This window comes from Benincasa hispida, unplaced genomic scaffold (genome assembly GCF_009727055.1).
Source record: "Benincasa hispida cultivar B227 unplaced genomic scaffold, ASM972705v1 Contig508, whole genome shotgun sequence".
In the NCBI taxonomy this organism is placed as follows: domain Eukaryota; kingdom Viridiplantae; phylum Streptophyta; class Magnoliopsida; order Cucurbitales; family Cucurbitaceae; genus Benincasa; species Benincasa hispida.
Window position 1 is genome coordinate 387469 of NW_024064889.1, and position 12724 is coordinate 400192.

Here is a 12724-nt window from a genome sequence, read left to right on the forward strand (position 1 = left end):
AATTTTTCCCTATAACTGCCTCTATCTGTTTTCCTCCTTTATTCTGTTGGTTTAGTTTTCTCTTTAAGACATAACAGTCTTTCTTCATGTGTCCAAGTTTATGGCAAAAATGACACTTGATTTTAGACTTGTCACCCCTATTCTGCTTGTCCTTCCCATTGTTCTTTGTTTTCCCTTTTGAAAACAATCCTTCTCCTCCTTACTAATCTTTCTTGCTCATCTGTAATTCAAGTTCTCTAATTCTGATTGCTGAAATAATTGCTTATGTAGTGATCTTTTCTCTACCATACTTCATTGTTGTTTTAACATCTTTAAACAAGTCTGGTAGGGAGTTTAGTAGAATAAAGGCCTCATTTTCTTCCCCTATGTTTTCTCCTATTGATCTGAATTATGATGACAGTCTCTTGAATTCTTTCAAATTTTCAGTGAGAGATTTTGCAACATCCATTTTATATGTGGAAAATCTTTCCCTCAATAAAGCTTTATTAGGAAAATCTTTATTGAGATAAATCTCATTTAATTTGTTCCAGAGATCATAAGCAGTTTGCTAGTCAACTATTTGCCTTAAAATACTATCTGTAACATTTCAAACAATAGTTCCATACGCATTTACCCCTATTGTCTCTTTTTCTACATTTGTGAGTGTTTCAGGGTACTTCATTGGGTTTATGATGGCCAAAAGTGCCTTTTGTTGTCCCAACACTGCCTTGATCTTAGTTTTCCACAATTCAAAATCTGTCTTTCCATCAAACTTTTCTATTTCAAACCTGGTTATAACCATTCTTGAACTTCAAGATTGACTTGTCTGAATCTTTGTATGCAAGAATTCAAATCTTGGATCAGTCTTGAGTTATTTTCTAAGCTCTGATAGCATTTGTGGCCCTAGGTTAACTATAATTCTCTTGTTTTTGTAGGACCAATCTATTCAGCATGAACGGTCTACTTCACTTCAAGACTCAGGGAAGACAATATACTTTCAGCTTCAAAAACTCAATCGTTTACCCTTATGCGAGCTCAATCGTGTAGACGAAACTCTAAGGAACTAGACGATAGTTCAATAGTGTAGATGATACTAAGAAGCACTAGAGGATCATTGACACGATAGTTGATTGAGACTAGACGATCGTGTAGTCGATAGTTGAGAAACTAGATGATCGGGTAGACGATGAAAAGTGGAACTAGACAATCGTATAGATGATGCAAGAGGAACTAAACGATCGTGTAGACGATACTTAAAGAAAGAACTAGACGATCGTTGAGAAAGAAAGAACACAAAAATTTAAGTGGTTCGGCCAGAGGCCTGCGTCCACTATGCAAAAAAAGGAGGGTATCTTTATTGCTTCTTGTTTTAAACTTCTTTACAGAATGAATGCTCTCTCTTTTACTCTCTCATTCTTTCATCTTTTATACAGACTCATATTTTCAATGGAAGAAGTACTTGGTGAGTCGGTGGTTATATCAAACAAAACAGAAAGAAGAAAAACGATAAACTGACTGCTACTTCTTTTGTCTCGATTCTTTCTGTTACAACTTATTTGGGTATGGAAAAGAAAGTTTTTTTTTTTTTTTTTTTTTTTTAGTTTACCAATATGTGGGGTTGGGGATGAGGAAAAAGAAAATAGCTAAATAGTAATAGGTGGGTTTCCTACTTAGAAGTAGGGGATTTTATTTTTTTTTCAATTCAATGATGGTATCAGATAATAGAGCTTCATCAAAAGACATCTATGTTGCCCAAAAAACAACCTATTCTAATAATGCAAAGTGAGGATCCAAGGAAACAAAATCATATTTACTTCCAATTTGTCTTTTCACTTTTTGACCATTTCATTTCTCTTTCTCATTTCTTTGTCCTTTTTGCAATTAGTTCTTTTTTGTTTTAATTATTTTTCATAGGGATGTTTTCAAATTCTAAACCAGGTATGCATGAAAATTAAAAACAAAATAGTTATAATCTTTTTTTTAAAAAAAAAAAAAATAGTTTAAAAAAGTTATTATTGATTTTTAAATTTGAATTAAAATTAATGTTCTTAAGAAATGGTAAGATAAAAAACTTCATTTTAAAAACTAAAACTATAAAATAGACATCAAATGTGAAAGAAATTAACCATCGGACATATCTTGAATTGTACTCATCTTTCTGCACGCCACATTCGGAACAAACTCTTCTTTTGTTTTTTTTTTTTCAAATATATTTTTTAAAATTTTTCCTGTGATACAAAATATAGATGGAATAATATGTGCTAAATTTGATGGTAAATACTTTCTATAAACAAAATGTAAAGAAAATTATAGCAATTTGAAGTTATACCGGTTGAAAATATTATGATTACTTTAGGAGGAGAGACGGTGAGAAGAAGAAGGATTAATTCTGTTTTTATACTGAAGAAAACAGAGAATGATAAGAAGCTTGTACGACTTAACAATCAATTACAGAACAAAGACTGCCAAATCTCAGAGAAAGCTTCAACGATAATCCCATGGTGTTCCCTGTCATTCAACGACAACAAACAATGAAGAAGTTGCTCCAAATCCTTCTCGTCGAACATCTCTTTCTCCATTATCATCTCCATCATCGATCTCTTGAAATCCTCAAACGGGTCAGCAGATTTCTTTACTACTGCGAAGCTCTCTCTAATCTTCCCCTCCACCGTGCACGGTATTAGCCTCTGGAACACCGAAAGTCTTGCCGGTGACTCAATTTCCGGTGATGGTGATGTCTTGATGATCGTCCTGTTTTGTTTCTGTCGTCGATTACTACTACGATGTCGTTTCTCTTTCTCCTTGTTTGTTCTCAAATTGTTTTTGTTCTTGGTTTTGTACGGCTTCTCCCGTATGGTTTCCAATTGAGGATTGAATTGGGAGGAAGAATCATTGTCATCATCGGTAGAGGACATTGTTTTGGATGAAGAAATTAGAGTTTCAGTTTCTTCTAATTGGTCGTTTTCATCGAACGATTCGCTACTGAATAAACCACTCTCCGCCGACGAAGTGCTAATTCGGAGTTGTGCGAGTGTGGTGGATTTGAATTTCTTTTTCCTACGCCGTCGCCGTCGCTTCGGCAAAGCAAAAACGTCGTCGTATGGATCAAGGAGGGGCGTGGGCGGCACGTGTGTTGGGAAAGTTGGAGATGATTTAGAAATTTGGTCGTCGTCAGAGTTGGTGGAGGATGATCTACAGCCGCAGGTGGCGGTTTTGAAGGCCGAAGACACGTGGCGCCTCAAGGAGGAGCGGTGAGGTTTTGGCGGCGGCAACGACGATGGTGGGTCAGTGGGGACGACGGAGATGTCGTTGGAACGACAACAGTGGAAGGAAGGGATTCTAAGTAGTTTGAATCGTTTTGCCATCATCATCTCCTAACTCCATCTTTGGCTTTGTCTCTTTGTCCTCTTTTTATACATGTTTACTCATAACTCATTAGTGGCTTTGTCTCTAATTTAAAATTAAAATTTTAATTTTCCAATTTAGCTGGAAAAATTGTGACAGGAATCAAGAAAATAAATAAATAATTATTTGGGTGAAAAAAAAAAAAAAAAAAAGCTTGTTAGCTACCAATAGGTCAATAGGTGGGGTTCCTACAAAGAAGTAGGGAATTTTAATTTTCCAATTCAATGATAATATAAGATAATAGAGCTTCATCAAAAGACATTTATTTTGCAAAAAAAGTCCTATTCTAATAATGCAAAGTGGGGATCCAAGGAAACAAAATCATCATCTTTTACTTGCAATTTGTGTCTTTTTACCTTTTGACCATTTCAATTTTTTTTTCCTCTTTCTATTTTGTCTTTTTTCCCTATGAGTCTTTCACGGTTTCACTAAATCTTTTGCCTTGTTTACACTCCAATGTCTCTCATCCATTCTTATGATGCATCAACATCACGTATTATATCTCTTCCATTAAATAAAAATTGGTCATATATTATATTGAAGCACTTGTATATATCCTATATACATTCCCATGAAGCATGTTCTAAAACTCAGATAAGCTTTATGATCTTAATCTAAAACTTTGAAAGGTGGTGTAGTTTTTTTCATTAATAGGAACAAGGAGAATAGGGTTTTGCTCAAAACATCGTCATATGGTAACTTCTTTCTATGAGAACGACTCCTGGACAATGGTTTAAAGCCCTTATGTAGCAGTATCGCCTAAATTCAAGCAAGTGTGTCTACGCCCCAAGCTTACAAATATATGTATTGTCCAAAATTTCAAAGAAAATTGACATTAGATCTCTCTCTCTTTATCCAATGATTAATATGTGCTGTGATCCAATTTAATTGTGTAAAATACACCAAGCTATACTCATCTTCATGCACCATCTTCAATTATAAAGAGAAAATATATATATAAAAAAGAAAAGTTTGGTACATGACAACTTGTGATTTAGGTACTTGGGTGAGTTACACAAAGATGGATGTAGCATAGAATCCATCCAAGTGTTTTTAAACACTTAAGTTTATTGAAAGTTGTAGAATCACGAAGATTTTTACATTATCTTTTGTTAAAATTAGTGAATGAATTAGCAAAAATTAAATAAATAGCAGTTATTATGTGTGAATTTGGATCAATGAGCATAATCAACTTTATGGGGTTTACAAACGATCCGATCAAGAAATGATGAAATTCAAACCAGAAACTACACCCTAAGGTCTAATTAAGCATGGGAAGAGGGGAGTTTTGGACAATGCCTAAAATGACCTGCTGGGGCAAGGATGCGGCTGTGGCTGACCCTCCTCGTTTGTTGAACTTTTCCTAAAATTTATAATTTAATATAGTTTTTGAGAACTTGTCAAAAGTGACTTAAAAAAGTTTTCATCTTTCACAACTTGCACCCCTTTAGAAAATTTATTGAAATAGTTTTTCTTGGTCCTTCCCAATCGATATTGACCACCAAAATTTGAATAGAAAATTAACTATTTTTTAAACCTTATATCAAAACTCTCAATTGTTTTGTGCTTTCTTGGTGGAATCTCAACCAGGATGAATGATTTTGTAGATCTTCCTATAATAACACCGCTATACCTAGAGATACATTTGGATAATTAATAAATCCATTTGAAAATTCAGATAATTAAGGAAACAAAAATGCATTAGACTCAAAAGATTAAGAATTGAAAAGATGTAAGATTTGATATAAAATTTGGAAAGATCACACAATATTTGAAAAAATTATTGTAGAATCTCGATGTTCATCTTGATGAGATTTCACCAAGAAAGCTTAAAAAAATCGATAATTTAGATATAAGATGAAAATATTATTCTTTTATTCAAATCATGGTGGTCAATCTCGACTAGAAATAACCGAGAAAAACTATTTTAACAAATTTTTTTAAAAAAATATGCTAATTGTGAAAGATGAAAATATTTAGAGGTTATTTCTGAGAATGTCCTCTAGTTTTTTTTTTTCCCCTTTTTTATAGAATTACTTGAATCTAAACGTCAAATAAATATAGTATAATTACATTAGATTGTTTTTAACCTTTTTAACGCAGCTATCAGATTGTAAGGTTAATGTGGATTTTAAAAGTAAAAAAAGAAAAAGAGTAAGGTTGAACGGGATTGATTGAAACATTTTCTTGGTGGAATGAACTTACTTTCATCCTCATTTTATAACTTTTTACTATTTGTATGTTCTTCACACTGTTAACTGTGAAAGAAAAAATTGGAAAGTATGAAGGAAGTTGATTTATGTGATCCTCAAAGAAGAACACCTAATCGCATTTATTGGGTATCTGTCGGCTCCGTCGTTCTTATTCTTACGAGCATTCCAAGGTCTCAAGGATTTTCCCATGTGCTTTAATTATATTTCCTACTTTCCTTCACTCGATTCAAAAAAAATATTTAAATTTTGAACTCCGCTTATCATTTGATCTCTTTCTTCTCCACCAATTATTTTTTAAAAAAAATCAAACACAAACATTAATTATCTCAAACATTTAATATCCATATCCATGAAATCCAAACGGTGAATTAACTGACCAAAGTTTTAAAAAAAAGAAAAAAAAATCTTTCTAACTATAGCCGAACCATTATAATCTTGTGTGTCTCCATATTCTTTTTCTTCTCCTTTAATTTTTTTCCTCTTAAGGTTTTAAAGCTTTGAAGGTGAGTGAACTTATTTCTTTGTTTTCTCTCTTGATTGCATGTTTACTGTATGTATTGTGTTTGATCTGTGTGAACAAAGAAGGAGACACTCTCTAGAGCTGAAGAAAAACAAAATATGGCAGAGGTTGCTTATGGAGCACTCATACTCAACATTACAGACAATATACTTTAGACCAAGTGATTGATGAGACTTCGACTTTTGGAATTTAGGAGATATGAAAGGCTTTATATGACCATAAGGACCTACCAAATAAGATTTACATGCGAGAAAGACTTTTCTCTTTTAAAATAAACCACACCAAGACTCTTGTTGAGAACTTAAACGAGATTAAGAAGTTGGCTAATGCCTTCAATTAGATTGGAGAAAAGCTAGGAATAGAAAGTGAGGCTGCTGTTTTAATTAATTCCATTCATGATACTTGTAAAGAAGTGAAATCAGCAATGAAATATGGAAGAGATAATATCACAATGAATTCAATCATTATAGCCTTGAAATGTAAAGAGTTAGAACTAAAAGTTGAGAACAAGAATGTTGGTGGAGCAGAATCCCTTTTCTCTAAAGGGAAATATTACTCAAGGAAAAACTACTTGAACAAAGGTCAAAGAATAAGCAAAGAGAGATTAGTGTTGAAATGTTATATATGCCACAAAGAAGGATACTTTAAAAGAAACTGTCTTGAGAGAGAGAAATTTCATGAAAAGGAAGATACTAGAAGGTGCAAACCTTATGACAGAGATGATACCCACAGAAATAAAGAATATAGAAGAGATCCAAAAGGAACAAAAAAGAAAATGGAAGAAATTACGAGCTTGATGGAGAAAAAGCTTTTAAATACACTGAGGTACTAGCTACAACTAATAAAAAGGCCATACAAAATGAAACTAAGGAGGAAGACTGAGTCTTGTACTCGTGTGTACCTATCATATGACTTCCAAGAAAAATTGGTTTGTTAAATACAAATGAGAGGAAGGAGACTCAATGTTTATGGACAATAATCATGAACATGAAATTATTGGAATACCTCAGTGTTATTAAAACCGAAAATAAAGAGGTTCTTCTCAAGAAAGTTGGACACGTCCCATAGCTAAAGAGAAAGCTAATCTCCTTAGACATGTTGTGTTGGAGATTCTGCCTAAAATCTCGTGGTTTGTATGTATAAACAAAATTCATTTATTTGATAAAATAAGGAGTTATTTTATTTGACCATTAGAGTTGTGTAACTCAATCCAATAAACTAAGATCTAAGGTTATTTTATGTAACTTGAACAGTATGTGGTAAACGTACAAATGGATCATGTTCAAGTAATAATCTAAATGGTTTTTAGTATATAGATAAGGTTGGGTGTCTTATTCTAGCAACACTACGAATACGATCCACATTGTAATTGTTACAAGAGTTGTAAGTGTTACAAGCGATTTGATATAAATCGTTCATGTGGAGACATGCGAGTGGAGGTATCCTACACAAAGAGCTTGTATAAGACCGGACCTCGAAATGATTAGTCTTTCTTTATAACACCGTTGGCTAAAGAGATAACATTTCATAGGATGACCATATGTAACTCGACTTCAATCCTGAGTGAGTTATGAACTCTTGTCTATGAGGACAGATCTTTGATTTGTATGGGTAAGGGTGGCCCAAGTCGAGACTCAATAAGCATATCATTTTGGGGATTTGTTTGAATAGTGAATTGGGAACATAACTACATAACATAGAATTCACTCCTTCCCGTCTTTAGAGTAAGTAGATGAATTTCTCCCTTAAGTATTGACTCCGAGTCTTGAACAATGGGGCACTCCCTCTAGTTAGTCCGAGAAGGATTTGTTTATAGTAGGACCATAAACAGGTTGTATATTAGAGGATCAGTGGAATTTAAGAGTAAGAGGTTATTACAGGGGTAAAACAGTAATTTGACCCAACTATAATTACGAGCAGCTCGTGAAAGGTTGACTTATTAGTAATAGTTATTTCTTTGGATAAAAAAACATTCTACAGTGCGAGGAGTGCAACTAAAGGTCTTTAGTGGAGTGACCCACAGTTAATGAATATTGATTAATTTAATTAAAGAGTTTAATTAATCGACTCTCATGTCATTGGAGCTTCTAATCTGTAGGTCCATTAGGTCCCCTTATCACTAAGGATAAAACAAGGATTGTTTAAGTTTTGGAAAAATTTGAATTGTTCAAATTATAAGGGAATATATGTTAATTGTATGTGATACAATTAATAAAATGTATATAGATACATTATATTATAAAGTTAATTTTGAATGAGAGTCAAATTAAACTATATGAGAGAATAATGTATTTGAATAAAATTCAAATATTAAATAGTATTAATGAGATTCATATTAAAACTATAGGTTAAACTTAATATGAATGAGGTTCATATTACAACTTTATGTTAAAATTAATACGAATGAGATTCATATTAAAATTATAAGTTAAATTTGATGTGAATGGAATTCATATTAAAATTATAGTTTATGAGAGGAAAATATATTTGAACATGATTAAAATGTAATATTAATTAAATATATGATATTTAATTAACTAATATTAATTGAATATATGATATTTAATTAACTAATATTAAGTAATAATTATTTAACTTAATAAATTAAATAATAACTTCGTTGCAATTACATGGGAGTTAACATGAGTTAGAGATTATGGAGTTAGGGAAGTTATCTCCCCTCTCACATTATGTAGAAGAATTCTGCATTTGGTGAAAAAAAAACAATACAAAAGAAAAGTTCTTCTCTCTCTCACTCTCAATTTTCTCTCAATCTCTTATCACTTTCAACGAGAAACTCTTCCCTTGTCTTTCAAAAAGAGATTCCCACAAACCCAGTCCTTGTCAGAGAATAGCGGGGAAGATCTTAGTAGAGTTGTCCTATTTGTGATTAAAAAGATTGTGGATACAATGAAGAATTAGAGAAGATTGAAGAGTAGTCTTCAAAGTTTATCTCTTTTCCCTTAAAAATTTTCATAGTTAAAAGCATGCTTAGTTAATTTGGATAATCAAGGCTTCTTTTTTCATGGTGAAAAGAGATGTTTGAAAGTAGGAAAACAAAGCATCATTATACTTGTTGGGAAAAAGATAGATGGCTTTTACATTGTAAAGAATGTCAATAGACCGAAGCATGCATTGATATCTGAAATAGAAAGGAATAGTGAATTGGAGTTGTGGCATTGAAGACTTTCACACATTAGTGAAAGATGTTTGAATGAATTATTAAAGTAAGGGTTGATTCAAGCTCATGGCACTCAATGACTTAGTTTCTGTGAACATTGCATCTATAGCAAGTTAAAGAAGCTAAAATTCTCCAAAGGGGAACATTCTTCCAGAGCTATTCTTTACTATGTACATAGAAAACTTTGAGGACCAGCTAGAAATCTATCTTGGAGAGGTTCCAAGTACTTTTTATCTCTAATAGATGACTATTCTAGAAAGATTTGGACATATCTCCAAAACAAACTAAGGATGTCAGACCTTTAAATGTTTTAAAATCTGGAAAATTAAAGTTGAAACTAAAATTAAGAGGAAAACTAAATAATTAAGAACAGATAATGGTTTATAATTCTTAATTAATGAGTTTAATTCTCTTTGTGATGAGTTTGATGTAACAAGGCAATAGATAGTGACTTGTACTTAGAGGTGTTCACGATACAGTTTGCTTCAGTTTTAGGTAAAACCACATACTAAAATGAACATGCCGATTTTCAATCTTGAAGAATCAACAAAAATTGAATATATCTCAATTTCGGTTTTTCAATTGAGTCGTATGATTCGACTCAGATCGATTTGATTTGATTTTTTAGCGAGTAAAATTAGAGAAAAAAACATGGATTATGACTTTCTACGAAGGCTAGCCCGAGAACGGTGGTCGACAAATCTTCTAAGCACAAGCAGACTAATCATTTGAACCTCTAAGTTCACTAAAAAAACAAAAAACCAAGCTAGTGGGGCTGGTGACTATGGAAAAGATTAGAGGGTGGAGGCTGCTTACTGGTAGAAGAATCTGTGGTAAAGTGATTCCAAGGTTGGTGTGGCAATGGATCACTGGTGATTGATGGAGGTTAGGCGTGTCTGGCAACTGTGCAGAAGATGAGAGGTTGGAGGATGCTTGTTGGTAGAAGAATCTGTGTGTGTGAACTAAACGAAAAAAATGGTGGTGGAGTGTGGCTATTTGTGTGAATTGTTGTTGAAGGTGAGATTTGAGAAACAAGAATTTTAGGATATTTTTTGTACTATCAAATGATAGCTCTCAAAAAAAGTTATAATTTCTAGCTTTATTTAGATTCATTAATGGATTTTATATATTAATTATCGTATTTTGTTGGTGTCGAGCAATCGAGAAGTAGAATTGAGCATTTGAAGCTGAACGAGGTTAATTTGAAGCAAATTGGAGTTGATTTGAGCATTCGGACTTCAAAAGAACAAAAATGACCAAAATATCCTTGCTTTAGTACCGCCAACGCTCAACATTTGCCTAAGTCTAATGATCGCCTGGCACTAGAAGACAAAATCCTAGTGTGTAGGGCAGTGTTGCAACGCTCCGAATACCTTGACGCTAATTTGGTCCACGTGCGCGCTTCCGTCTTCAGCCTTAACGCAAGGCAGCTTGCAATGCTGTGTGCTTCCGTCTTCAGCCCTAACACAAGGCAGCATTGTAACACTGCCAACAGCGTTGCAATGCTACAATTAATTCTATAAATTCCTCTCTTCAGTTTTAGGTCTATTTTTCTACTGAAATTCAATGGAGGTCGAGGAGAGGTCGAGCTTTCTTCTTTTCCCTTGATATTTTCAGTGTCATTAGGTTAGATTTTAGTTTTATTTTGAAATGTAATCACGGATTGGGTGGTGTCTCATGGGTTTGTCCATGAATCAATGAGGTAATTGTCTATCTAGTTCTTGGATCAAGTATTTGATGTCAATTTCATGAGTTTTCTACAAATTGATGTTTGCAATTCAAAATTATGTTTTTCTTAGAATCTATTTTAATTCCAAAGCATGATTATTGAGGTTGACTTTTCACGCTTTATCGTGCATGCTAATCATTCTTAGTTTTGCTAAGGCCCTAAATAGCAATAGTAAATTAGGCATTTGATGGCTATTCCTAGAACGTTTAATTGCTAGGTTCTAAGATAAAATTAGTTAATTGAATATGGTTATCCTAACAGTTAATCAACATAATTGAATCCTAAATCTTAATGCATGTAGTTTTAGTTCTATATAGCTACTATTGAACCCAAAAGAATTTAGAAGATTGTAGTTTAATTAGCATATGACCTTTCGACCCTTAATTAATAATTAGACGCGGGCTGATGGAGAATTGGGCCTCTTTAGCTTAGAAAACTATGGGTCGAGCTTATTTAATTTAAACAAACGAACATACATACGTATGTACGTACGTACGTACGTACATACATACATGTATGTATATATAATATATATATATATATATATATTATATTATATATATATATATATAACTGAAAATGGTATGATAACTTGTAGAAATACAAGTTATTATAGCCTTTTATTTAAAATGCTTAAGGAAAATAAGAAGAAAATTGTTAACTTGAGGCAGATTCATAAAAATAATTCAAGCTATATTATCAACATGTTTACAAAAGAACAATATTCTGAAGTTTATAAATTTTGACATCTTTTGAAGCAGATTTGGTTCGAAACAAAGCAAGCGTCTCTTAGAAGATGTTGGGATTAGTGTCCTAAGTCTCCGGAGTCTCATTGTTTTTGTAAAGATACACATTGTTCAATGAATAAAATAAGTGTTATTTAATTCTGGCATTTACTCATATCCAATAAACAAAGCTCTTTGGTTATCTTATGTGAACTTAAGCATGTATATGTGATATACAAGTGAATCATGCCTTAAGTGATAACCTAAATCGATCTGTAGTATAAGGATTAAAGTGGCATACCTAATCCTAGTGATACTACGGATACGGCCCGCTTTGTAGAGGTTTGCAAGTGTTGTAAACTACTACAGATGGTAGATCCTGAACATTCGTATGGAGACGTGGAGCGGGGGTGTCCTATACAAGGAGTTTGTATAAGACCTAGACCACGAGATGACTAGACTCTGTATATAACGCCATTGATACTAGAGACTTGCATCTCACCTAAATGACCATAGGTGACACGACTCAATCCTGAGTGTTTTGTGAACTCTTGCCTTTGAGGGCGGTCCTTTGATTAGTATAGGTGAGAGTGGCCAAATTGCCAACTCAACATGCCTACCTTTTTGGGGACTTGTCTGATCTGGGAGCTGGAACTCAATCCACAAGATGGAATTCACTCCTTTCCCGAAGCAGGATAAGTAGAGAGATTACTCTCTTAAGGGCTGATTCCGTGGCTTGAACATAGTGGCCACTGCTTCTCTTTGGATCCCGTGACTAAAGAGTTTAGTCAGTTATTCATGTACCGTTGAAGCTTCGGATCTATAAGTCTGTGAGGTCCCCTTGGTAGCTTGGATTCTGTTGAAGGATCAAGTTCTTGGTGTTGATTTGAAATGTTCAAATTGACAAGAGGTATTTTGATTATATATTATATAATCGATATGATATATAAGATACATCTAGTGGAGGATTGA

At 33.3% G+C, this 12724-nt stretch overlaps 1 protein-coding gene across 1 annotated transcript; it reads right to left on the bottom strand.

The window, feature by feature from the left end:
* Window positions 1-2289: 2289 nt before the first annotated feature.
* Window positions 2290-3381, bottom strand: LOC120069567 (transcription repressor OFP7). The gene has a single exon (XM_039021357.1). The coding sequence runs from the start codon at window positions 3348-3350 to the stop codon at window positions 2424-2426; it is 927 nt and encodes a 308-aa protein (XP_038877285.1). The 5' UTR covers window positions 3351-3381; the 3' UTR covers window positions 2290-2423.
* Window positions 3382-12724: the final 9343 nt, after the last annotated feature.